This window comes from Ammospiza nelsoni, chromosome 5, assembly GCF_027579445.1.
Source record: "Ammospiza nelsoni isolate bAmmNel1 chromosome 5, bAmmNel1.pri, whole genome shotgun sequence".
Classification (NCBI taxonomy): Eukaryota; Metazoa; Chordata; class Aves; order Passeriformes; family Passerellidae; genus Ammospiza; species Ammospiza nelsoni.
In genome coordinates this window covers 13,894,307-13,917,496 of record NC_080637.1, presented here as the reverse complement: position 1 = coordinate 13,917,496, position 23,190 = coordinate 13,894,307, and the positions used below count along the sequence as shown (strand labels likewise).

Below are 23,190 nucleotides of genomic sequence, written 5' to 3'. Positions count from 1 at the left end.
GGCCCCAGGGCCGCGGCCTTGCACCTCGCGGCCTCCCCGCCCCTCCGCACGCAGCCGCTGTGGCGGGCGACAGGACTGCAGCACAGGTTTGCACTTGGCTGAAAAGGCCAGGTCTCTTTAGAACAGCTGCACAATGTTTTTTTTTCCCCCAAGACGAAGGCCGGCTCGTTCCCCGCCAACAAGGGGCAAGGGACAGACGCAAAGGAAGCACCTACTGCTCAGAGTTTCAGGTTAGTTTATTTTTAGTACCTGTTCTTTGGTACAGGTATTAGCTGGAAAATACAAGTATTTTCTCAATGAAAAGTCGAACTATTTAAAAGAGCTGTACAGCTTTACAGCACACAAAAGCCCTGCTAACAGAATCTGCTACCGGATCAGTGCAAATGCTACCAGCAAAACTCCAGCAATACGTATGTTCATCAGTATCTTAATTTTGTTGTGATTCTTCTTTCCCCATGTAATGCATTATATTTGAGAAGACTTCAAGCGTGGCAGAAGTCTTCCTCTTGAAAACATTCAGTGCTTGCCCAAAGAAAGCAAGCTAAACATTCTTCCAAGTCTAATGCCATTATAAGCACAATTCTAAAGATGCACCCATGTTACAGCTCAGGTAACTTACTCATTCAGTAAAAATCACCAGTCACTAAAATCTGTATTATATTACAGTCACCATCTTGCCAAGGACTACTGAAGTTAAATGCTAGCACTAAAAAAACTTAAAAAAATACAAATCTCTTACTGTGACTCTTTAAAGATTTGTACAGAACGTGTAAATAAGAAAACACTTTGTTAAAATTAAGTCATTCTGCAGTTCATTCAGCGCAGCCAGGTCGTGTTCAGTTGTGTTTGGTTCTTTATGCTTGTGTCCATTTTCAAAACTTCTCGAATCGCCATGGTGGCATAAGTGGATGGGGGAAGGGAGAACTCCATCTTTAGTGCCCTGAATTTGCCATCTATTAGCAGGTACAAGAGACAAAAAGCAAAAATAAGGGGTGTTAAGGGCATATATAATGCTTATTCTGGATGCCATCTAAACTGAACTAACAGCTTCCACAACCAACTTCCCCTGCCCATAAAGCAAAACAACCACCATCATCACACTCCTGTTTATACTCCACAGTGAAAAATTCCGTGAAACCATTTTTTAACATTTTCTCTCAGGACAAAGTCATGGTTTCAGAGTTTTCTTCTTCTAAAAGCAAACATTTGTTCTTTCAGACTCAATTCCTAGCCTGTCTTCACTTTTCTGGAAAGCAGTGTTAAAACACCTAGTGATCACAGTTAAGTATTTCAGTCATCTGTGCTCAGCACCAATAATACAAGTTTAGTATACAGACAATTTGTGACTTAATTCCATCTTTGTTAGTTGCAGACATTTACTATTAAGCATTTACTTGATTTTACAGATGCCTGTAAGAAAATGTAACAGTCAAAAGAGATGCTGGAGGACTGGCTTGCACCCTTGAGAAATCAGGGTCCTTATTCAGATGCCTGGCCTTAGATGTCATTGTTACCACTGCTTAACAGTCAATAGTTAAATGCAAGCTCTTCCTTAAAGGAGCTTTGAATATGTAGCAGTTGAAAGCAACATCCAGATCAAACTTCCATTTAAGCAAACCAGCAAAAAATCAACTTACCTGTAGGGAGAACTGGTAATGGTTTTCCTTCCAGTTTATCCAGATCCGTAGTAAATAATGGGATTTTAGGATCATCATATGCAACAACTTCCCTTTATAATATACATAAAATTTATTATTATTTTAAATTATTTAGGTTTACACATTTTATATAAATATGTGTTATTATAACACTATTTTATTATTATTGCAATTTGGAATTTACAACTGAAATTGAACTAGGCAAAATAATGGGTAGAGCTTTATGTAGAAGACTTGCCTTGGCTTTATGGAGATTATTAAAAAAACAATTTTAAGTTAGTGAGAAGTTTCTTTGCATAATTCATCTGTTTGCCCTTGTGTGCTGTCAGAATTTCCAACTATACAAGAAGTATAGTTCATGAAATTAAGGGAAGAATGGTGTCAACTCCAAGAGTAGCTAGCAGGACTGAAGCCTTTCAATAGTCATCCAAACTTTGAAAGGGCTAAGACACATTTCATAGTTTCTACCATTCATTTAAAGGAAATCCCATATGTAAACATGAGGCTGAAAAACTAACTGGTAAGTAGACAAGCTTAATATTAATTAGTGCTGATGTTTCAAGTATATAAGTATTTCTATTTTTGTGCTCCCTCCTAAACCCTCTATATATTTAATTCTATGCATCACTGATCATGTCTTTCTGCACATTTGTACAGTTCCCAGTTTAAAAGGCATTTATTCAGCTGCCATATGAAAACTAGATTGCATCTCTAAAAACAATGATTTAGTAGGGTTAAGTGATACAAATTTTTCTGACTGACAGGTAATTGGAGACCAACTTTCTCATAGCAAGACTACAAAAAACCCCTGTTTTGAGTATTTTCTACCATTTTCTCAACATAAGTAATTACCTATGAAGTGTTCAGGCAAGCCCTTGGAAGGAGTGAACAACTAGATAAGATGTCTTGATACTCCTCCACCACAGAATGAGAACCAAGGAAGAAATAAGGGTATAGTTCCACTTCAGCTGCATTAAAAACATGAGAGAAGGGCAGAGAGATTCCTTTCTACCGATGTTTCAGTCTGTGTGCTTGTCCCATGGATCAGTCTCATGTTGTTTTGTACTTAAATCAACTCTATGCTGTCAACTCAAGTGTAATTTCCCTTATGCTCCCACTCACCAATTGACATTCTGAGGCCGAATGATAATTTTTCTGTATGCTCCAGAAAGTGAGTAATCTCTGATTTTATGCCTCATGTTGTTGATATCAAGGTTGTCAGCTACCAGCATGTCCTTGTAGGCCTCACCAACTGCAAGAGAGGAAAATATTTAATAGGAGAGAATGTAGTGTGGCAAATTTAAACTGTTTTAATGGATTGTTCCTTTCTCTTACATCTAGTAGTTTTCAGCATAGATGGGATAAATGCTGCACAGAAGTTTAAAATTACTGCAGATCTTATTGCCTGTTTACTTCTACACCCTGGTTAGTACAGGCAGTAACAAAGAACGCATCAAATAAAATTTCAGCTGAAAACAAAATTTACAACATACTTTATTGACATTTAAATGCTAACTCATATATGCTTTCCGATTTTCTAGACTTCACAGGACTAATCTCAGGTACATGGGGGAAAAAAGGGCCAGACTACCCATTACTCTCTCATTTAAAAGCAGCAGAGAGAAATCAGTTGACAAATTGACAGTACAAGAACAGTTCAATCCAATATTGAGGAAAATGTGCAGGGAACTCATGACTGACCTCATCTGTAACACAGAACAGGTGAAACCTGGGGCCAGCTACAAAGAGCAACTATAGCTCTTTGTCCATGCACACAGAAATGGTGTTAGGAAAGCCAGAGCTCAGCTACAGTTGAAAGCAGCAAATGGCATCAAGACCAGGAGGAGTTCAGCTGCAACATAAGGACTGAAAGACTGCAGGGAAAGCTAAACCTGGTGCTAAACAGGGCAGCTGGTCTAGTGACAGACATCAGGCTGATAGTCTGTCTTTTTGCCTCAGCCTTGATCAGCAAAGTGCCCCAGGCCTCTCTTCTTAGAGGCAAGGTTAAGAAAGAGGGACTACCAGAAGTGGGAGAAGGGTTAGAGAGGCTGAGAGAGCTGCCTCATGTCATGGTGAAGTTTTTCTATATCATCTCAGAGATTGTGCAGATCTAGGGATGTCCCAGACAACTGTGGAAAATCAAGTGCTTGCACCCAACTCCAGAAAGAGCAGGAATGATAATTAGGGAGTTACAGACCAGTCAGGCTCACTCTGGTCCCTGGGAAAAATAATGGAGTTAATCCTCTCTGGGCACACAATGACTGTGGTTTTAATACGGGAGAGAAAAAGAAAAAGTAAAAAACCCACCAAGACTACTGTCTTCTATGATGAAATTACAACACCTATGGATGAGGGGAGGTGCTGTGGGAATGTCAATGCATTCCCAATGCATTCCCACAGCACCTTTGTGTCCCAGGTTAGAACATTACAATGGGTGGATAAAAAGAAAAAGGGAGAAAAAAAGAAAAAGGGAGGAAAAAAAAAAAAAGAAAAAGAAAAAGGGAGAAAAAGAAAGGGGGAGAAAAAGAAAAAGTAAAAAACCCACCAAGACTACTGTCTTCTATGATGAAATTACAACACCTATGGATGAGGGGAGAGTAGGGACTGCTGCCTGCCTCCAGCAAGGCTGTCAATGCATTCCCACAGCACTTTTGTGTCCCAGGTTGGAACACTACAATGGGTGGACTGTAAGTGGGTAACAGCTGTCTGGCTCAGCATCTCACAGTATAGTCACTACTTATTGCAGCTCTACCTAAAAGCAGAGTTCCTCAAGGAACTGAGATGTGTCCTGTGAAATAGTGGAGGAGAACTGGAATTTACCCCAACCAATCTGTGGGCTAAACCAAGCTGGGGTGGTATTCAGTACATGCAAGGAGAGGACTGCCATTCAGAGGGACTGAGGCACAACAGGAATGGGCCAAGAGGAACCTCATGAAATTCATCAAGGACAAAATCCTGTACCTGATTAAATCCTTGCAGTGGTACAGCTTAGTGAGAAACTCTGCTCTGCAGTCATCTGGGATTCCCAGCGGGAAGGAGACTGAGCAGAGCACCCTGGCAGCAACAAAAGGCTGACATTAATGTTTTAGAGATCTGAAGTGATGTATTGCTTTAAAAGTCACCAAGGTTGAGTAGATCCAATCTTCCTTTAAAGAACAATCTCAAAGAAAACTTATGTTTTCAGAGTAAGTACTTCAGTTAACAGTCAGACTTACTTTTGTGCTTTGGATAAATAACATCAAATCCAGGCAATGGCATCACTACATCATGGATAGTGTAGTTATCAACATCTCCTTCTTCAATGTGAACAGCTGTGGCTAAAGTCAGGACAGAAAAATGAAGTTACCAGTAAAGATGATGCCTGTGACAGTGAACTTCAGCTAAATTTAAAATAAAGCCTTTGATTGAAATAATCTTACTCTGAGAAAGATAACTACCATGTTTTATCTCCACTTAACAGACAACATTTCTAAGAAAAGAAGTAACAGCCTCCAAGGCTGTCACAGTTACTGGCAGAATCACAGCCTGGCTTCCAGTGACTTAAAACTACATGAAGGAAGGACTGCTAGAGGAACAGCCCCTTCCATGCACCAGGCATACATAAAGGAGAATGTAGGAAATGCCAGAGCAAATACAAGCAAAAAAAGTTTTAACTGAGTGGAGCAATCAAAAACTTTTGAAGTAAAAATTTCATCATGTCCTTCCACAGTCCTTCACAGCTCAACTAGGATTGAGGTCATTTTTGAGAATAATCAGTCCTCCATAATCTCTCTTCCCTATCCAGTTATTTGAAAAAAGAAGCTAACAAACAGCTCATGGAAGTGTAATACCTAACTTCCAATCCCTTGCACAATTTGTCTAAAACAGGCCTAGGGATTCAGCTATCACTGGGCCAAAACTGGTGAGAGAAAAGAAGCTACGTAAGCAGTATCAGACAAACACTGACACAACACAAACTATATGCCTTGTTTGCCTAGGAATCTGAACTATACAGCATCACTGGCTTTGGCTGATTTTACCTCCTTTAAGTATGAGATCTCCTGGTACAGCTTTAAGCCCATATTCTTCTATTCTCTTGCTCACCATATTATTCCACACATAACTCTGGTAGCTATGAATGTACATTAAACGATTATTTCTTGGTATCTAGAGGTAAAGAAAAAAAATTAAACACTAGATAAATATATTAAACATTAGATAGAGGTATTTTTTGGTTTTTCTGACGATCACAACCAAAAAGGTGCATATTTGAAATGTTACCTTATCTGGCAAAAAGGCATGCACAATTTCTTGATATACATTTCTTTTTTTAATATATTTTTGATATACAATTTCTTGATTTTTGTTCTATGTTTGAGAAAAGGATATGTGAAGAAATAATGTTTTTACACATTTGAAATCTGCACAAAAAAGAACTGTGCTTAAATTTACAAAAAAAAAAACCCAACACTTTTAACTCTACAGGTCAAACATACAGGTCTATTATAAAACACTGAATTCATATTCAAGCTCCTGAAATCTTAAGTAAACTCTGCAGCTGTGAAAGCACTGTGTTATTCTAATTATCTTCTTCATAAACAAGAAATTATCCCCCAAATCTTACAATGAGCCCAGTAGTTTGCTAGTGATGAGATATTTTCTTCAAAGACTTGATCTTGATTACAGCACTTGAAAATGACAAGTGGATCCATCACCTCCATATCAGGCTGATTCATTAGCCCACCATCAGTTTGATTTATACTTTTAAAGCAACAGAAAAACACTGAAACTGAACATTTGCACAATTCTCAGATCTGTATTATACACAGCTACTAAGTATAGCTGTATTGCTGCCCACATACCAGAGAAACTGTTGTATAAATTGGAAAGCTCATTATGCATACATTAATTAGAGATGTCATCAGTTACTCCACAGCAGTACTTCCAGCAAAAAGGCAGGATAAATGTAAAGATTTTTAAACTTAACTTTCAACTCATCAAGCATCAATGAGTCTATTTTAAATTCATCCTGATACCATCAAAAGAATGTTTATTCAAGTAATACCACCCAACTTTTACACTCACTATGCCAAATGCAGAGATTATGTTCTTCATTCCATACTTTAAGAGTCCACGTAGAAGCTGTCCTTCCACGCACCTTTTTACAGGCAGTTTCTTGAGGGCTGCTGCTGGATCTTTAGTCTTTGCCCATTCTTCTCTGCATTTGACTAAATATCCCTTTTCAGCTAGAACAAGGATGTAAAATGAAAACATTTTAACTATACACCAAAAAAAGCATCCATCTCACCTTTTGTTAAAGCAGTTGAAAAATTAAAGTTGCAGTCATGGTAATTAGAGATGAACAGAATCATAGAACACTTGAGGTCACATGGAGCAAACACTAAGTATTCAGGTCCCTTTCTAGTCCCACTGCAAGGAACTGCACAGCAAGGAAAGTGAGGCAGAAAAGGGAGAGTCTGAAGATTGCTTCTCCACTGCTAAACTGGCTCAAGCTTTTCCTAAACATATGCTTACTGGAGAAGAGGCAGAAACACAGGATGTATCATTTTTCAGTTCTCACCTCCTGGTCGTGGCTTTAATATCAAATCCATTACTTCATTCCAGTTGTTCTGTAGAATAGCTCTAGGATTCAAACAGGAAAGTATATTAAGAATTGACTAGAAATATTTTAAAAGGATTTAGCCAACTTATCCAAAAAATATGTATTAGTGTTTAGACTTATGCAATATTAAAAGTAGTGCTATTATGCAAGATAACTGCTGAAGCAAGTTCAGAAACAAGATCTTTCTTGAATCTAAATTTAAAACTGGTACAGGCAATATGTTAGAAAAATGTTCCCAAAAATACATTAAGTTACAGGGTGATAAGAGTAAAATTTAAAAAAAAAAGAAGGGGGGAGGATGAAAGCAACACATACCTGCCAATTTGATAAGTAGGAACAGCTGTGGTTCCAAATCTTTGCATTCCATAGTAATTAATAAATCCAATTTCCCTGAGTGAATGCATTGCTTGCTCTATCTGCTCATCAGTTCCTGTTATGTTTCTAGCATTAAAAAAAAGTTATAGACAGATTAAGGGTTTATGCTATTTTGAGATGCCCATTATATTAAAGCTCAACATTAATTTAAATAAAAAAAACTTCTTTATCTATTTAAAGAAAAAAACCTTTTAACAGAACCATCTAAATACCTACTAACATACTACCTGAGAACAACAGTGAAATGGTTCCCTTGCAGTTCTCCCAATTTCAGGGGATGGTTCTTGTAACTGAAATTTCCTAATTTGAAGTTCATCAAACATTTATTCAAATGAGCAAGTCTTTGTGCAGTGATTCTAAAAAGAAACAGACATCAGTGACCAACCTATGCTTAGAAAAGCAGATAAATACAGAAATGCTGCCATTACAAAATGAAAAACAGTGAGTCCAGTTTCCCCAATTTTCTAGTGTTGCCTTTTCAAAATACTTTAATGAAAGACCTAAAAGGAAGATAATAATATAATTCTTAAGGGTACTCATACAAAAGAAAATGTATACTGTGACAGACTGTTAGCACTGTTTTTTCACATCTATATTGCAGTATGGATGTATACTGTACCCCACAAGCTGAACTCTGCATAATCTGAGTAACTATTTCATGAATACATATACCCCAGTCAGCACAGCTATAAATAAAGAGTTAAATAAAATTAGCTACTGTGTATGCCTAGTGCAGATGAAGGAACATGGAATCCAACATGTCACTGATCTGCCATTTCTGTTGCTGGTATTTTTGGAAGCATACCCTGTTCTTTGCATCACCAAGCTGCTCTTGGAGATTTCTGCTAATTTTTTTACCAGGATAGTGGAGTTTATGAAGCAGCATGGCCAGCATACTCAGCTTAGAGCAGGCTGGCAACTGGCAATGTCCCCTCCCCTGTGCAGGAGAGTCAGGGGCTGTGGCACCACGGAGCAGACACCGCACAACACCTACAGCACTCTGGAGATCTTGGACACAACACAATGTGATAATGTTAAAAAGTTAATGGAAGAGCAGCTGAGATGGCTTCACCACACATCTGGTTAACTGTTACCAATTTGCAAAGCTACCTTGCATTAACGTGAATCTGGGGCATCTCACAATTGATAAATCAGAATTTCTTTTTATATATGTTAATGCACACACATACAGAACATTGGGAGAAAATATATGAGCAGTTCAGTAGTGGATGCCCTCCTTTTAACAAGGATTTGATCAAGCCTCTGGCTTTCAAGCTGTGAATTCCTCACTCAAGGAATGTGGTTTTCCAAAAGTTGTAAAAAGTAGTGCAGGTGGGATATTCCAGCCAGCTAAAACAATATTGCAATACATGTCTGGGAGACATCTGCCATTCCCAGTTATGGATCTAACACTAACCTAAAGTGCCCAGAAAACATATAATTATCTTAGAATATGACAAAGTAAATTTTATTTTCTCTTAAAAGGTGACTTAAAGGAGTAGGTGAAGGCAGGAAAAACTCCTCATAATTTTTTGCCCCTTCTGGCTATTCACAGATGAGCAAGGGCAGTGTCAGCCTTCTATGGCACTGTTCAGAGAGTACAGTGGGAAAGAAAATAGGATTCTAGCTGTAGAGAGGGGGAAACAAAAGCCAGGAAGAAAGTGGGACATAATTTTCACCATGTCATTCTGTTTTTCTGCTGTTGCATGAGATCCAAGCAGCCTAAGAGCAGGCAGGCAATCTGTCCCCCTGCCTCAGCCAAGTACACGTAACCAGCCCGTGACTCAGAGCACCACTGACTGAAAATATCACCAGTAATCACAGAATACAAAAGGATTGTGGCATCTTCCACCTGTGCTTTACAAGGTCAGGACCTGTACCTGCCATTTGTGTCACTGAGTCTTTTAGGTATTTATCCAAGCTACCACAGCAGAAGTGCAAATCCTCCAGACTGTACTTTTACTCACCTGAGAACAGCGATCTCTTGAACTGTTATAGCCCTTTTATCTTTAGTTCCCATGTAAGAAAATATGTTTGGCTTCACTCTTAAAAGCAACAGTAACAGATATTATGTATATTAAAATAGCAAGAGATCAAGCATAATTTTAAGCATAATTGTCTATAATTATTAATCTTATAAATTAAAAATAGAAAAATATACCTACATTCCTCAGAACTGGGTTACAATTTGACATGTGTGTGACATTTTCTAATCTCACCCATGAGTACATAAAACACAAGAAAACTTCTGTTTTAATTATATGTAGACAATTAACTTTTAACACAACAGTGCTTGCAAAATATGAAATTTGAAGTACTTCTTTATATTAACTGGAGAAAGAAATGAACAGTCACCACCAACTTCACTGAAAAAAAAAATATCGTGTCCACTTCTTCCTTAAACTTCAAACCTGTTTGTTTGAATACCATGCCTGCACATTATGAGAGACTATGAGAAGTTAATTTAAAATTTGATCCACTCCTCTCCCTGAGAGGAAAATTTCCTTTCTTTTTCACTTTGTACTTTACAGCCTGTGTTAGATGGAGTATTTCCAGTTATGCCAGTTAAGGGCTCCAGGGGGTAGCAGGATTGCCATTAAATGCAGTCTTACACCTAACTATGCCCTTGCCATTTTGTTCTCAATACCAATACTAAGTAGTTCACTGGTTAAGGTCTAGATTACAAATTTGTTTTTTGGACAAGAAGGGCAAAGGGAAAAGTGGGGAAGTTTCCTTATGAGTTGATCACTGAACTGACCCAATTTTAAAACTGTTCTTCCTCTGCAATTCACTGTGCTCATGTCACGCTTTGGCAAATCTCTTTGTTTCTGCACTTGATGGGGTGAAAGGAACTAAGCCTGTGTTGCCATGGAGAAATTAATACATGGAACAACAGTTTATCAACTGTAACTGCTTAGGAACTGATCAGCATATTATCACAACAATATCTGACAGGTTCATAACATACTTGCATATATTCACACACTGGGGAAAAAATGGCTTTTAATTCACGTTACGTACATTGAGGCTTTCAGCTGCCAAGCCTTTCTCAGATCAGCCAATGTAAATTGAGGACTTTTTCCATTGAAGCAGTAGAGTAGTCTTTAAAATTTCTTAGGCTCATTTTGTTCCATTCTCACCTCCTCACAAAACTTCGATATTTTAAATTTGATATTTTAAAGTAACTTTTCACTTTAAGCTGTCTACAAATTAGAGAACAGCAATCACTTGTGTTGCTCTTACATAATTATGAAGCATAATGTTTACAGCAACAAGAAACATGGCGGGAGAGGGCTGCATGCCAGCCAGGATGGCAGAAACAACAGCCTTACCTTAAAAATTTGGACAGGACATTGATGGCATCCATAGTGTCCTTGTTCTCCTTGTACAGTACAAAATGGCAGTAGCTTCCCCTAGATTTTGGCCAAGAGTGCTTTCTTGGATCTTTAAAAGCAAAAAGGTTAAAGTGTCACTTTTAAAAAAAATTTAATATATTTGCCACTGCAACCACATTTACTTTAAATATGCAAGATACAATTTCTGCTAATTCCCATCTGCTTTAAAAAAATGAAAAGGAAAGAGTTAATTACTGACAGCAAAAGCTGTAAAGCACATTGAAAAGACTTCCCCTTTCACTGGACTGTAAACTTCTCTTTATTCAGTTCTGTCACCTAGAAAATCCTGAATGAAATAGTGACAGTTCCTTTATCATGAAATTATCTGAAAATATAGCCTTGTCATTTAATTGCTGTATCACCTGATTAAATTTCTCAAAAACATTATCATTATACTGACTTTCAGCAATAGAAGCTACACCACGTTTCTTCTAGCTCCTTCTATAATTAATAGTTGAGAACCACTGGATCCCTGTTTGTGGGAAGACTACCATTATTATTTATAGTACAGACACATTCTTTATTTCTGTAGTATTTTTTCTGTGTGTCATACAAAAGAATGAATCATATCACTACAAAACCCTAAGAGGTCATGCTCAAAAAATTGTTTTAAGATGGTTCTTTTTCAAAATCCAATGGGAGCAAGAAATCTGGTACAAAAGAGACATGAACATACAATCCATGGCAGGTATGGTGCCATGCTTAGAAAAGGCCAGAGGCCGAAATAACTTCAGGTCCCACAGATTAACAACTGATTTACTATTCTGTGCTATTATTTGACATTTTCTGTAGAAGAAGGGAACTGTCAATGACTTGTTAAGCTCTTTTTTGCACATTAAAAACCACCAGAGATAAAACTTTCAGTTTCCAATAACCCACTGTTGATGGCATTAATGGGAAGGGAGACTGATTCGACAGAGGTTTAGCAACCAACTGTGAGGTTCCTTCAATTCTGAGGTTTATCAATTCCTTGTTATTTAAGAACAAAACTAAGGATTTGTTTTGTTTTAAACAGGAAGTCCCTTATCTCTTGCTGTGACTAAGCAGACATACCTGGTTTTGTAAAAAAAAGGCCTAAGCATCTTTTATAACAGGAAAAGCTAACTGAAAAAGCCAGCCTTATTTCAATGTACAAACACCAATGCAGGAAGGAAGTTCTTGGGAAATACTGCTCTTTTTTTCACACCAGTTTTACAAAGTCCAGATATACCACACAGATAGTAAGTATGTTTAATTCTTGCTTGTTTTTGAGAAGCTGCCATTCACGCACACACTTCTGCAAAGACAATTTTGGATGCTACAGTATAAAAATATATATGCACAGGTTTTAGTCACCTAGAATTATTGCATCACTTGCCTTGCACCATCGGTTTCTAAGCACAGCCCCCCTCCCACAGAGTTTCACTGGACCTGAACTGGAGACCTCATACTCCTGCTGGTCTCCCCTTCTGAGCCAGCACTACTCAAACTCAGTCAATGCAACAGTGCACTCAGCTGGAAGAGCAAAGTTCTCCACTAAGATCTCAGCAATTAGAAGAGAAGAGAGTAAGGCAGAGCTCAATTCACAAAGGAGAACCCCCTCCAGCTGGAACCATTCTTTATATTTAACTGTTACATCTTGCACATGGTCATTTCAACACATGTCAAGAAGTGAGCCCTAATGTGCTCTACACTAAAAGGATTCTGTAGGTACCACACAGACCAATGGGCTCCTCATGCTTTGGGCCTCACAGCCATGATCCTATCCAAAAGAGGCTGCAGCCACAGTCCTGATACTCAACCATTCCTCACCCAATACTGCAAAGCATTCAACTGGGTAGACAGAGCAGTGGGACAATTTGCAGTTCTTATTGCTGTTTCAGAGTCATGCTACATTTCTGACAATAAAATTGTATTTCTAAACTTTTTGCTGAAACTCAAAGCTTGGAAGCTCTTTTTTAATAGCAGGGTGTGTGATAAATGTTTTTAAAGTTGTATAAAGACAGATAGTAGTGTCTGAAGTAGGGGCTGAAGGGCAAAGGCTTGGCTAACTGAAATCCATGGGGGAAATTTACTCTAGTTGTCAACATGAACTGAAAAAATTGGTAATTCATATCACTTATTACTAGCAGACTTTCTCTGCACCAAATGAATACTGCCTATACTGCACTACAAAAAAGAGGCAGAATAAGCCTAATTCTTGGCTGTTTCAGGGCATTTTAAGTAATACTTATGTGTAGGGATTTTTAAGAAATTGTTACAAGTTTGGCCAGTCCTGTTGCTATTTAGGAGGTCATAATGGTTGGCATTTCATTTTTGTTAGTATGAAATGTCAACGTCTCTTACCTGTTGCAGTTCTGACCTCTGTCCCAATGCAGAGCATAAAGAGTACAAAAGAGTAGCATTTAATTTTTAGACTGTCAAAGGGTTTTTAGAGGTGAACATGCAGGTTTATGGTCATGGGATTGTTTATGCTTCAGGGAGCATCCAACAGCTAGGTGGTGGATGACAGCAATTTAGACAATTATGGAATGGAATCGTGCAGAGGCAAACAGTGAACATATGGAAAGCTTCAATTGGAGATGCAACAAACTTAATTTGTGGACAATGATGGAACAACAGTTTACTGACAATTTAGTAATTTTAAGTATTTGGAGGATAAACTGACTATAGAAACAAAGCAGCATCTGATTTTAAATTTTAGGAAGCACATTTGGTAATGTTTTATGTTATCAACAAAGTAATCAGGCATCTCAGCTAATAATCCAATATTCTACACTTCTGAAATGTTTCTTGCCTGGGGAGTCCATTCATGACTAAGACATGTTTGTGCCTATATAAACAAGGAAGATATATATAATCCTGACTAAAAAGAACTTCAATCTTACATCCATAAGCATTTGCACACACTCACAGAACCTGACACCTCCACCAACAAATGCACAGGTGCCTGCAGCATCACAGCTGAGGAATCCAAGTTTACATAGATAAATAGATGATGCTTCTCTGCATCACAAGATAGTGCTCCACATTATGTTTTAATCCTAGAGACACACCACTAAATTCTTTTCATCATGTTTCAAATACTTAAATTCTTTTATATATTATCCCTTAAATCAGCTTAAAAACATCCACTTGACTGTAACAGTGGTTAAAGAATAGAAGCAGCAGAAGGAAAAGGTGGAGGAAAAACCATTACAAACGAGCAGAACAAAACTGGCTGAGGAGAATTCTGTGCTGGTAAGTATACATAATCCATGCATAAAGCATGCAAACATACACATTTTCTAAACATGACTAAATAAGACAAACACATTATAATTGGACCAATAAAAATACAACATTCCCATATTTGCTTATAACAAGCCTTAAACAACTAAATTACAGGGGAAATTACTTTATTCCCCATTTTAAATTACTCTATTTCTTTATCGTTCTTCCATCTTCTTTGTCTTTAAAATTAAAGGGTTAGGTTTACATACCATCATTTGTAGTAAGTTGAAATGACAGAGGAATACAACCAATTTAAACCAAACCTTACTATCTTTGGTTAAATGTGCACCATTCTGCAGGTAGATAATCCTCTAAACTTATAGTAGCAACAAATTTTTAGTAACATTAAAAGATGTAAAACATGTTAATTTATTCCTAGTATCCAAAACAGTATTTTGCTAGATTAAAGTGGATAACATTTCATTTTGAAAATCCTTCATGACTTTGACTATTTCGAAAGATTAACTGTGATCTATAATGAATAAAGATCATTTTCTGCAAATATCATTAGCCTTGGAAGCAGAAGTAATGATCATCGTAAGCTAAGTTTATATGAAACTATAACTCTGAGAAAACAAAAAGATGCTTGTCTCTATTCAAGTCATTGAGAATTTTGTCATTGGTATTCAAGACAGTGAACATTACACCATTTATCAATCTAATGTACATTTTCCAACTACAACCTCTTACACCCACAACACACACTTACACATACAGTTAAGATCATGAAAGTTAAATTCAAAAAGTACTGCAAATAAAGTCTCTGTTTTGCCTATTCCCACTGAAGTACAAGATAATATTCTCTCTTCTAATATGGCTGTATTGGATGAATTATTTGGAAAGAAAAACAAGTAGAAATTTAAATTTAAAGCATTTCTTGTGGTCCTAATCATTTCAGATACACAGCATCAGCTGAAACGAAGGAAAAATGAAGTAAGACTACATTAGGAAGCACACTCACTTGAAGTACTTGCTAACAATTCTAACTTTTGAGATAATTTTAGCATTTACTTTACCCATCTGCTGTGATACTGAAACTCACTTGCCAATGCTTTTTTCCCAGCAGCATGATAAGCAATAATGTATTTCTTTCCATCTCTATCTTCTGTTTTAGTCTCTAGTCCTGGAAACAAGGACTTCACAGCCTGATGGATGATGGTTCTTTTTTCTTTGGTGTCCTCAATTACCTGTGTTAATGCACATACATGCAGAAACCAAATAAATTAATACAAAAGGGGAGGATGCCTTAAAGGAAAAAAAATTAGCTAGATAAGATTATTCAGTGTGTGAATGCTTCTTTGAAACTACCAGGTATAATCCTACTCATCTCCATGTCCCAAATTTAGCTCAATAGTTATTCTTTCAATATATGGAATATTTGAATATTTAAAAATATCAATTTTCTTATCTTTCTTGTTACAGAAAAGCATATTAATCATCTTTTCTATTAAATCACTACAAAGTAGTGTTCCATCAGGATAGATGTTTTATGTACATCTCCTTATTCTTTAAAACAATATACTAGAAGGAAAACAAAATACTGCAAGGTAATCTTACCACCACAGGAATTAAAACCTATATTGAAGTTCCTGTGTATAATCTCACCAAAATCAAAGTAACAACTCACACATGCATGAATTTGAGTACATCTGTAAGACTTCAAATAATTAAACACCAAACTGTGTCCAGTTTAGGGTTATCTGTCACATCATGCTCAGACTGCTATTATACCTTACACACATTAGAAAGGATGTACCTTCTACTCCCTCCCTCAGCCTCTCTCTGCCCCATCCCAAACTTGATATCATTTATTAATTTTACCTCTATGGCAACACTAGTTTCCTTATTCTTAAAAAGCTGGAGCTCCTCTAAACGCTGCTTGTCTTCGTCTGACAGAACTGTAAATGTTTCTTCTGATGGGTCCTAATACATATTTGGGGAGAAAAAACAAACGTCCAATAACCCTCCTGGAGTACCTTCCAGTTTTTCAATGTTCTTGCTTAAGGAACATTAAGAAGCATAGCTATTACCAAATCTATCTCAGAATTTACCTCATCATCCACTGGAACAGAAAAGTCATCTAAATGGCTCACACGTCCATCTTTGCCTATTTCATGGACAACAAAGTCTGAGTATCTGATAGAAAGAAACATGCATTACATTTGTAATAAAAATCCCACATCACATAAAGTCCTTTCCTAAAAAGCTGTTTCCATAATTCACTGAAAAATCCTCAATCTGTGTAAATCAATTAATTTAGAACAAACTTAACAACCATGAGAAAGCTGTACCTATTTCCACCCCCCAGAAGGATACCACAGGAACACACAGGCAAATGCAGCAGACTTCTTTGCAGATCACCAAACCCTGCTGTATTTAGCCTGAGTCATTCTCTCACCAGTTTGAATAAATCAGTAATGCTTATCCTCAATCCCAGTCATTACTGGCAATTAAGACTCTACTGCATTGCCATAATGTGCAATGCATTAACTACTGCATTATCTCTGACACTGGAAATCACCTGCAAAATAAAGTGCATTTTAGGCACTCTACAGAAGGCAGGACAAATTCAGCCTTGCTTATATATTCAGTTGTACAGAACATTCAAATAAAGTTACTCTGCATACTTTATGACAGCAAAAAAGAATTTTACTTTGACATTTTCGATTCAGTCACTCATGTCTAATAATAAAAACAGCCCAACTATAACAGAGCACAGTTGGTTTGTGTTGCAACTGCTAAATGATTTTAAGCAGCATTTGCTAGCAAAGTGGTAAAAAAAAGAGAATAATTCTTATTCTATCAATGTTGAAAGATTAATAAAACTTCACCATGGGAAGCTTTCTACTGTACCTCACCCAAGCCCCCTTTTGCCCCTCTGTGCAGATACACAACATACTGGTAGAATTCCTTCCTGAGGAGTGTCCTCTCCTGTATTATCTGCAGCTGTCTAGACATGCTAGTGATGGCTCCATAAAAATGCCAAGAGTGAATTAATAATAGGTGTTAAAAACTAGAATCCAAAAAAAAACCCTACAAACCCACGAGTTTTCTACCACATGGCTACCTTTGGCCAACCAAAACTGGCAGATTTCCCAGAAGAAGGTTCAGCACAGACTATGTTTCACAGAGAAGAATTACACTAGCTGCTTAATGCTGCAAATAAAGATTAAATCCATACATACATATATATCATTTTATTTAAAATTATCTATGTATGAAGCCAGTATTTAAACACAGGAACTTTTCAGTGTGTAAACAAAGCAACCTGAACTGCTTTGCTAAGTCAGAGAAACAGTGATTCTCACTTCAGTGACCTTTAGTATTTGCATTCTGTTTTATTCAAAGCTATTCTTTAATTTTAAAAATCTAGAAGTTTCATTTTAAAAAGCTACTAAGCACCAAACATCTTAATAAATATATAATGTATATGTATAATAAATTCCACATCCTGAATTTTGAAACTCCCTTCTATGTAAATGACATTAGTGAGCAGACAATAATTTAAAGCCTAACTGAGCAGACAATAATTTAAAGCCTAACTATCCTTGTTTACAGACATTAGGATAAAAGAGTCAGAGAGAAACAAAGAATCAAAGAAAGATGGTTTTGATGCCATTTTTCAGTGCATCCCATATGAGCACTGAGAAGAGGTACAAAAGGTGGGTGTACTGCATAAGGTTTTATGTTTCTGCTACTGCCAGAGAGCAAAGGAAACAGCAAAGGTCAGTGTAATCATGTATCTCTACTCATATAAAGCTTCCTTCTTCAGAGCTCCATTTGACAGGAAAATAAATTAAAAAAAAAAAACCAAAAAAACAAAAAACAAGAAAACAAAAAACCAAACACACACCAAAAAAACCCTAAACACACAAAAAAAAAACAACAAAAAACCAACCCACAATCTAGAAAAGTCCTAAATTAAACCTTTCCTTAGCAGTAAATAAAGTAATGAACCTCACTTAATCCAGCTTCAATCTGTGAGTCCAAAAAGGAAAATGGAGAACTACAGCTGCGCTACACAAGGAATTAACATATGAAAGAGGACAAAGAGTTACCTCTCTTTTAAGATTCCAGAAAACCCTTTGTGAGAGCTAACAAATTTAGTTATGCCAACATCGCTTTCTGTCAGTCCATGCTTCATCATGTCTGCAAAGCTCTCTGGATCTCCATCTTCATCACTATCCTCTAGTTCCTCCTCTTCCTGCTCCTCACTTTCCTCAGTGGGGATTATTTCACTTTTCGTGTCCTCGGGTTGTTCTGTTACATTCTCAATACTCTGCCCAGAGTCGTTCTCTGCCTTGGACTTCTCCAAGATCTTCTGTCTTTTAATTTCATCTGCATTGGCCACATCATCCTCAGAGCGAGGACGTTTCAAGGATACACTATTCACTTCTACAGTTTCCATGTTTAAGGCACAGGGTAGGATAGGAAGCCCTGGAAAAGAAGAAGAAAGGCTTATTTTCTGTCTAAGAGCAATATCAATACATAGGCACTTCACTCCAAGGACTCTGCCCTGTGCAACTTTTCAGGAAAACCATAAACTTTCTGCATTTAAGTTAAACATCAAGTAAACATTTTGAACACTTAGAAACAATATGTCCTTGGGGAGAAAGAAGGAAGACATTGAGGGCAGCATGCATGCTGGACTACAGCAGAGTAGGACTCAATACCACACTGAGCATTTACCACCATCACCACTCTTGCCCACCCTTACCATGGCTGCCTGCAGGCCTGTGCACACGCAGGCTCTGCTGTCAGCAGCAGTTTAGTGCCTAAGAAACTGCTGGCTCCCAAGCCTTCTCTTTAACATGACTACTCTCAATTATTCCCTTCTCTATCAAGATTCCATCTTGCAAAGACAGAGAGAGAACAGCTGAGTTCCCACCTGATATCTCATGTCTTTGTTTTCTATGTGCTTCCAACACACACAACGCTATACAGAATTCAAGGTGGCATCAATTCAGCCCAAAAGATAAGAGAGACGAGATTCCAAAATCATTGAATCAGTGAGACAAACAAAACAACAAGGAAATTAAACAATCTCTGAGAAGAACGTGACTACTCACGCTGGTGGAATAGGGCTCAGAGTTGCAGCCTTTGTGTCAGCAGAACCACTGCCTTCAGATCTGAAAAAAAGAGGCAAATAACTCTTTGAGAAGGTTTTATGGAAAAAATATTATGGAACATATATGAATGCAATCACATATGGACTCAGACAGACATGTTAAATACAACTGCCCAAGTATAACCATCCTAGTGACACAACACATTACTGCCATTTAGCAAGCTACAGGGAAGAACTTTGGTTTTATTTCTAAGTGTATAAAAGGAAACCAGGGTTCCTAGAATTAGGCATGGACAGGACCTTTCTTCCAGCATCACCCAATTGGCACAGGAGTGTACTGAGGATGAAGTGCAGGTTTTGGTAGCAGGAGGAGGCCATAAACTGCTCTGTGTGGGCCACGACCAGTTCAGCTGGCTCCATAAACCCACTGCCTGCCACCCTCCAACTCAGGCAACAAGTACATGGCTCCCCTGCTCCAGTTCATCTGAGAAAGGGAGAAGCTGCCAGTGGCAGCAAAGGCAAAAGAAAGCACAGAGGGAACACGTGACAGAGCGCTCAAAAAGGCACAGGGAAGCATGGAGAAGGGGACAACTGCTGAGGACACAGCTGGAGATGCACTCCTGGAAGGAAACTCTCCTCACTGAAGCAGGGACACTCCTGATGGGACTGACCTGTGGAGGTGCCCACGCTGGGACAGGGACACTTGAGGGGCCCATGGAGAACACTCACATGGGAGCAGAAGAACTGAGCAGCAGAAAGAAATCTCGATACACCAACTCCAACCTCCTGCACTACCACTGCCTTCCCCAAGGGCCAGAGCATCACCTGAGGGCCAAGGAGGAAAGGGGAAGAAAGGAGTTTTCTCCAAGTGTGTGTTTAGGTAGTTGTGGGATCTCAGGTCTTCATAATATATCACCAACCAACTGGTAATTAAAAGTTAACCGGCAAAAAATCAAATTCCCCATGTCAAGTCAATTTTGTCCACAACAACCAAGTTTCTAAATTAATAGGATTTAGCTGTTACTGAGAAATTAATCTAGGCAGGGAGCAGTATTTTAGAACTACATACATCATCTTGTATTATTTCTCCAGCCACTAAATAGCATAATCTATCCAATTTTAAAGGGCATGTTAAAGGAAGTCCCACAACTAACTTGACAATCAGCATTTGCTGGGTTGGGAAGTAATTGTTACCAGTTAGCTGTTAGTCAGGGCTGACTTCATGGCCTGGACACCTCAGTGAAGAGATCACCAGATTAGGCTAAAAAGGCAGGAACAACTGTTTTAGAAATGCCTGAAATGTTTTGCTCAAGTGAAGAACTGAAAATGAGTGCTACAAAAATAAATGAACAAAAGGGAAATAAGGAGAGAGTTAGAAAATTAAGTGTATGTATGGGATGAAGAGTGGTAAAACACACACGCACGAAAGCAGAACAATTAGCAAAGCAATGTACCTTCAAGCTGAAAGCACCAATTTTAGTCTGTCTTCAAATAAAAGTTCATAAAATCCTTCTTTCAAGAGGAACAACAGATAAAAGTCATAGCCAAGTGAAGCAATTCACTGCTGTTTCCAGACTCTCTTCCCATGTACCAAAATTTACAGAGGCTGGGTGATAAAGCACTGAAGTGGAAATGGCTTTTAGATGGCTTGCATCTTCACACAGCGAACAAAACAGCATTCAGCACAGTGAAATCCTCTGAGACATCTGCCAAAGGTAGTAAGAAGAGAAATCTCGTGCTTCTTAAACAAAACTGTAATACCTAGTTATTGATTTATACAGACTGTTACGATAATTTGATGTTGGGCACAAACACTCCGGAGCTGTCACACACAGACTATTCTCACAGCACAACAGTGACTCACATACTACAGAGTGCTATGCTGTGCCCCACGGCAGCCATCGTCGGGATGAATTCTGCAGGATAATTGCCTGAAGGAGCACGCTGAAGCGAGCGGGCACACACTGCCTCGCTTGCGCAGGCTGCTAGTGAGAGGCTCCTATTATTTTTTGACAGCTGCTCAATTGTCTCGGCCCTTTTCCTAACAGGTGTTTCCATAAAAGCCAGAATCTGCATAAACATCAACTCCGCAGCAATTTCGATGTTCTAACAGAGACTGAGTTTACTACTACAAATAAAACACTTGACTCTCTGCAACAAGAGCCGCCGAGCGATTACTGCTGGCGCGGCACCAGTCAGGCGGGCACGGCGGGGGCTGCAGGGCGCTGAGGAGCCGAGGTGCGAAGCCGCTTCCTCATGAGACGAGGCACGTGCGATTAAAAGGCGACCGAGAGGAGCGCGATGCTGCCGCAGCAGCGCCCCAAGGCCAAGCCTAGCGCGGAGGGCAGCGGCGCTCGGAGCTCGCGGGCCGGGCCGGGCCGGGCCGAGCCGCCGCCACAGCGCCGGAAGAGCCGCTGCGAGCGCCGAGGCTGCCGGGGCAGGGCGGGAGGACGCGCTGGGGCTGGGGCCGGGGCAGGCGGGGCACGGGGCCGAGGCAGGAGGAAGGGCTCTGCCGCGGGGGTCCCGGCAACACGCGGCGCAACACGGGGGCGTCTGGGGATAGCCCAGCGCCGGCGAAGTTCCCCGAGGCAGAGCCCCCACCCGGCCCCACCGCGGAGCCCTGCGCGGCTGCCGGGGAAGGGAGAGTGCGGCTCCGCCCGCCGCTAGGCAGGAGCCGCCGAGGGGGAGCCACTTACCCGCACGGCGGCACGGGAGGACGGCCCGGGCGTCAGCGCGGCGGGGCGGGCGGCGGAGGCGGTGCGGAACGGGCCCGGCCCAGCCTCGCGCGGGCGGAGGCGGCCCCAGGCTGCGCCCGCCCCCGGCCGGCCCCGCCGCGCTGACGCCGGGTGGGGAGCGGAGCCGGGCCGGGAGGTGGGACCGGGCCAGGGGCTGCTCCTGCTTCCCACGCTTCCGACACCGCCGGCCCGCTCGGGATGCCTGGGAAGAGGCTGGGGTAGGCAGGCGGGGATGTACGGAAGAACTGCAGCTGTGCAGAACAAAAGTTTAATTTCTGAAAGGCGGCTATAGCCAAAGCAGGGAATCGTGAACACGAGATGAGGCCTTCCTGCGCCTCCTGGCATCTGAAACACGTGGCGCTAATTGAACATTAGTCCCAGGACAGGGGAATGTACCATTGAAAACCTACACTGTAACTATGTAAATCACTTTAAAAACCAGGCCAGATCTGTGCGATCAGTGCTTTCTGATACAGTCAGAATGTCATCTTCTACCCTCTTTTCTATTTTAAGCACTGGTGCAAGGAAAGTATTTTCATTAACTTCAACACGTGGATTTGTCCTTATTTTTAAGACCCTGTGTGTCATGTCCCAATCCCAGCCTGTCTCAGACTTCCTCTGAGCCAGGCTATTAATAATTTAGTGTCTCATACTTCTTATTCTCTAGTTGTATTGTGTTCACAGTCTTAGTGATGAGACTTACAACTGGTATATGTATATGGGTAACTTATTTTCTCATCTCTTGTACTTACCTTCTCTCATGGAGTAGAATAAGAAAGTAACGCAATGGAGTACTTTGCTCGGAATTTAAAAAATCCCAGGTATGCATGAATTCCTCAATGACTAGCTTATAAAAGACCTCATATAGGAAAAAAGAAAGGAGCAAAGATGCAGCTCTCCTTAGGTCTGAGCAGAGATGGATCTATGGAGATTTATTTTATAAAGCCCTAGGGGATGAAATCTTTGTCTTTTCTACAGAGCTTTAGTTTACCCACTCCCTGTCCAGCCTTCACACTTTGAACTTAATTAACCTACCAGATCCTAGTAGGGATATCAGGAATGGCTTCAGTACACTTCTGAGGAGAGGTGAACAGTGGACTGGAAG

General features: G+C 39.5%; 1 protein-coding gene across 1 annotated transcript; it reads right to left on the bottom strand.

The window, feature by feature from the left end:
• Nucleotides 1-218: 218 nt before the first annotated feature.
• Nucleotides 219-22,068, bottom strand: PUS7 (pseudouridine synthase 7). The gene is made up of 20 exons (XM_059473219.1): nt 22,047-22,068; nt 20,805-21,056; nt 20,545-20,611; nt 19,352-19,411; nt 18,341-18,719; nt 16,334-16,418; nt 16,104-16,205; nt 15,325-15,469; nt 13,356-13,373; nt 10,968-11,079; nt 9,603-9,680; nt 7,863-7,991; nt 7,576-7,701; nt 7,219-7,280; nt 6,723-6,883; nt 5,678-5,804; nt 4,874-4,975; nt 2,781-2,910; nt 1,638-1,729; nt 219-953 (listed from the first exon to the last, which is right to left on the bottom strand). Exons 5-20 carry the CDS (start codon nt 18,688-18,690, stop codon nt 817-819), a joined length of 1,956 nt encoding a protein of 651 aa, XP_059329202.1. The 5' UTR covers nt 18,691-18,719; nt 19,352-19,411; nt 20,545-20,611; nt 20,805-21,056; nt 22,047-22,068; the 3' UTR covers nt 219-816.
• Nucleotides 22,069-23,190: the final 1,122 nt, after the last annotated feature.

Bases quoted from the DNA above. Each gene is read 5' to 3' on its own strand.
- PUS7 (XM_059473219.1), bottom strand. From the start codon at position 18,690: ATGGAAACTGTAGAAGTGAATAGTGTATCCTTGAAACGTCCTCGCTCT. The intron at 16,206-16,333 runs GTAAATTCTGAG...AATATGTATTAG, and splicing joins CTGTTCCAGTGGATGATGAG to GACCCATCAGAAGAAACATT. The intron at 9,681-10,967 runs GTAAGGCTGTTG...GTTGCTTTTAAG, and splicing joins GTCCTGTCCAAATTTTTAAG to AGTGAAGCCAAACATATTTT.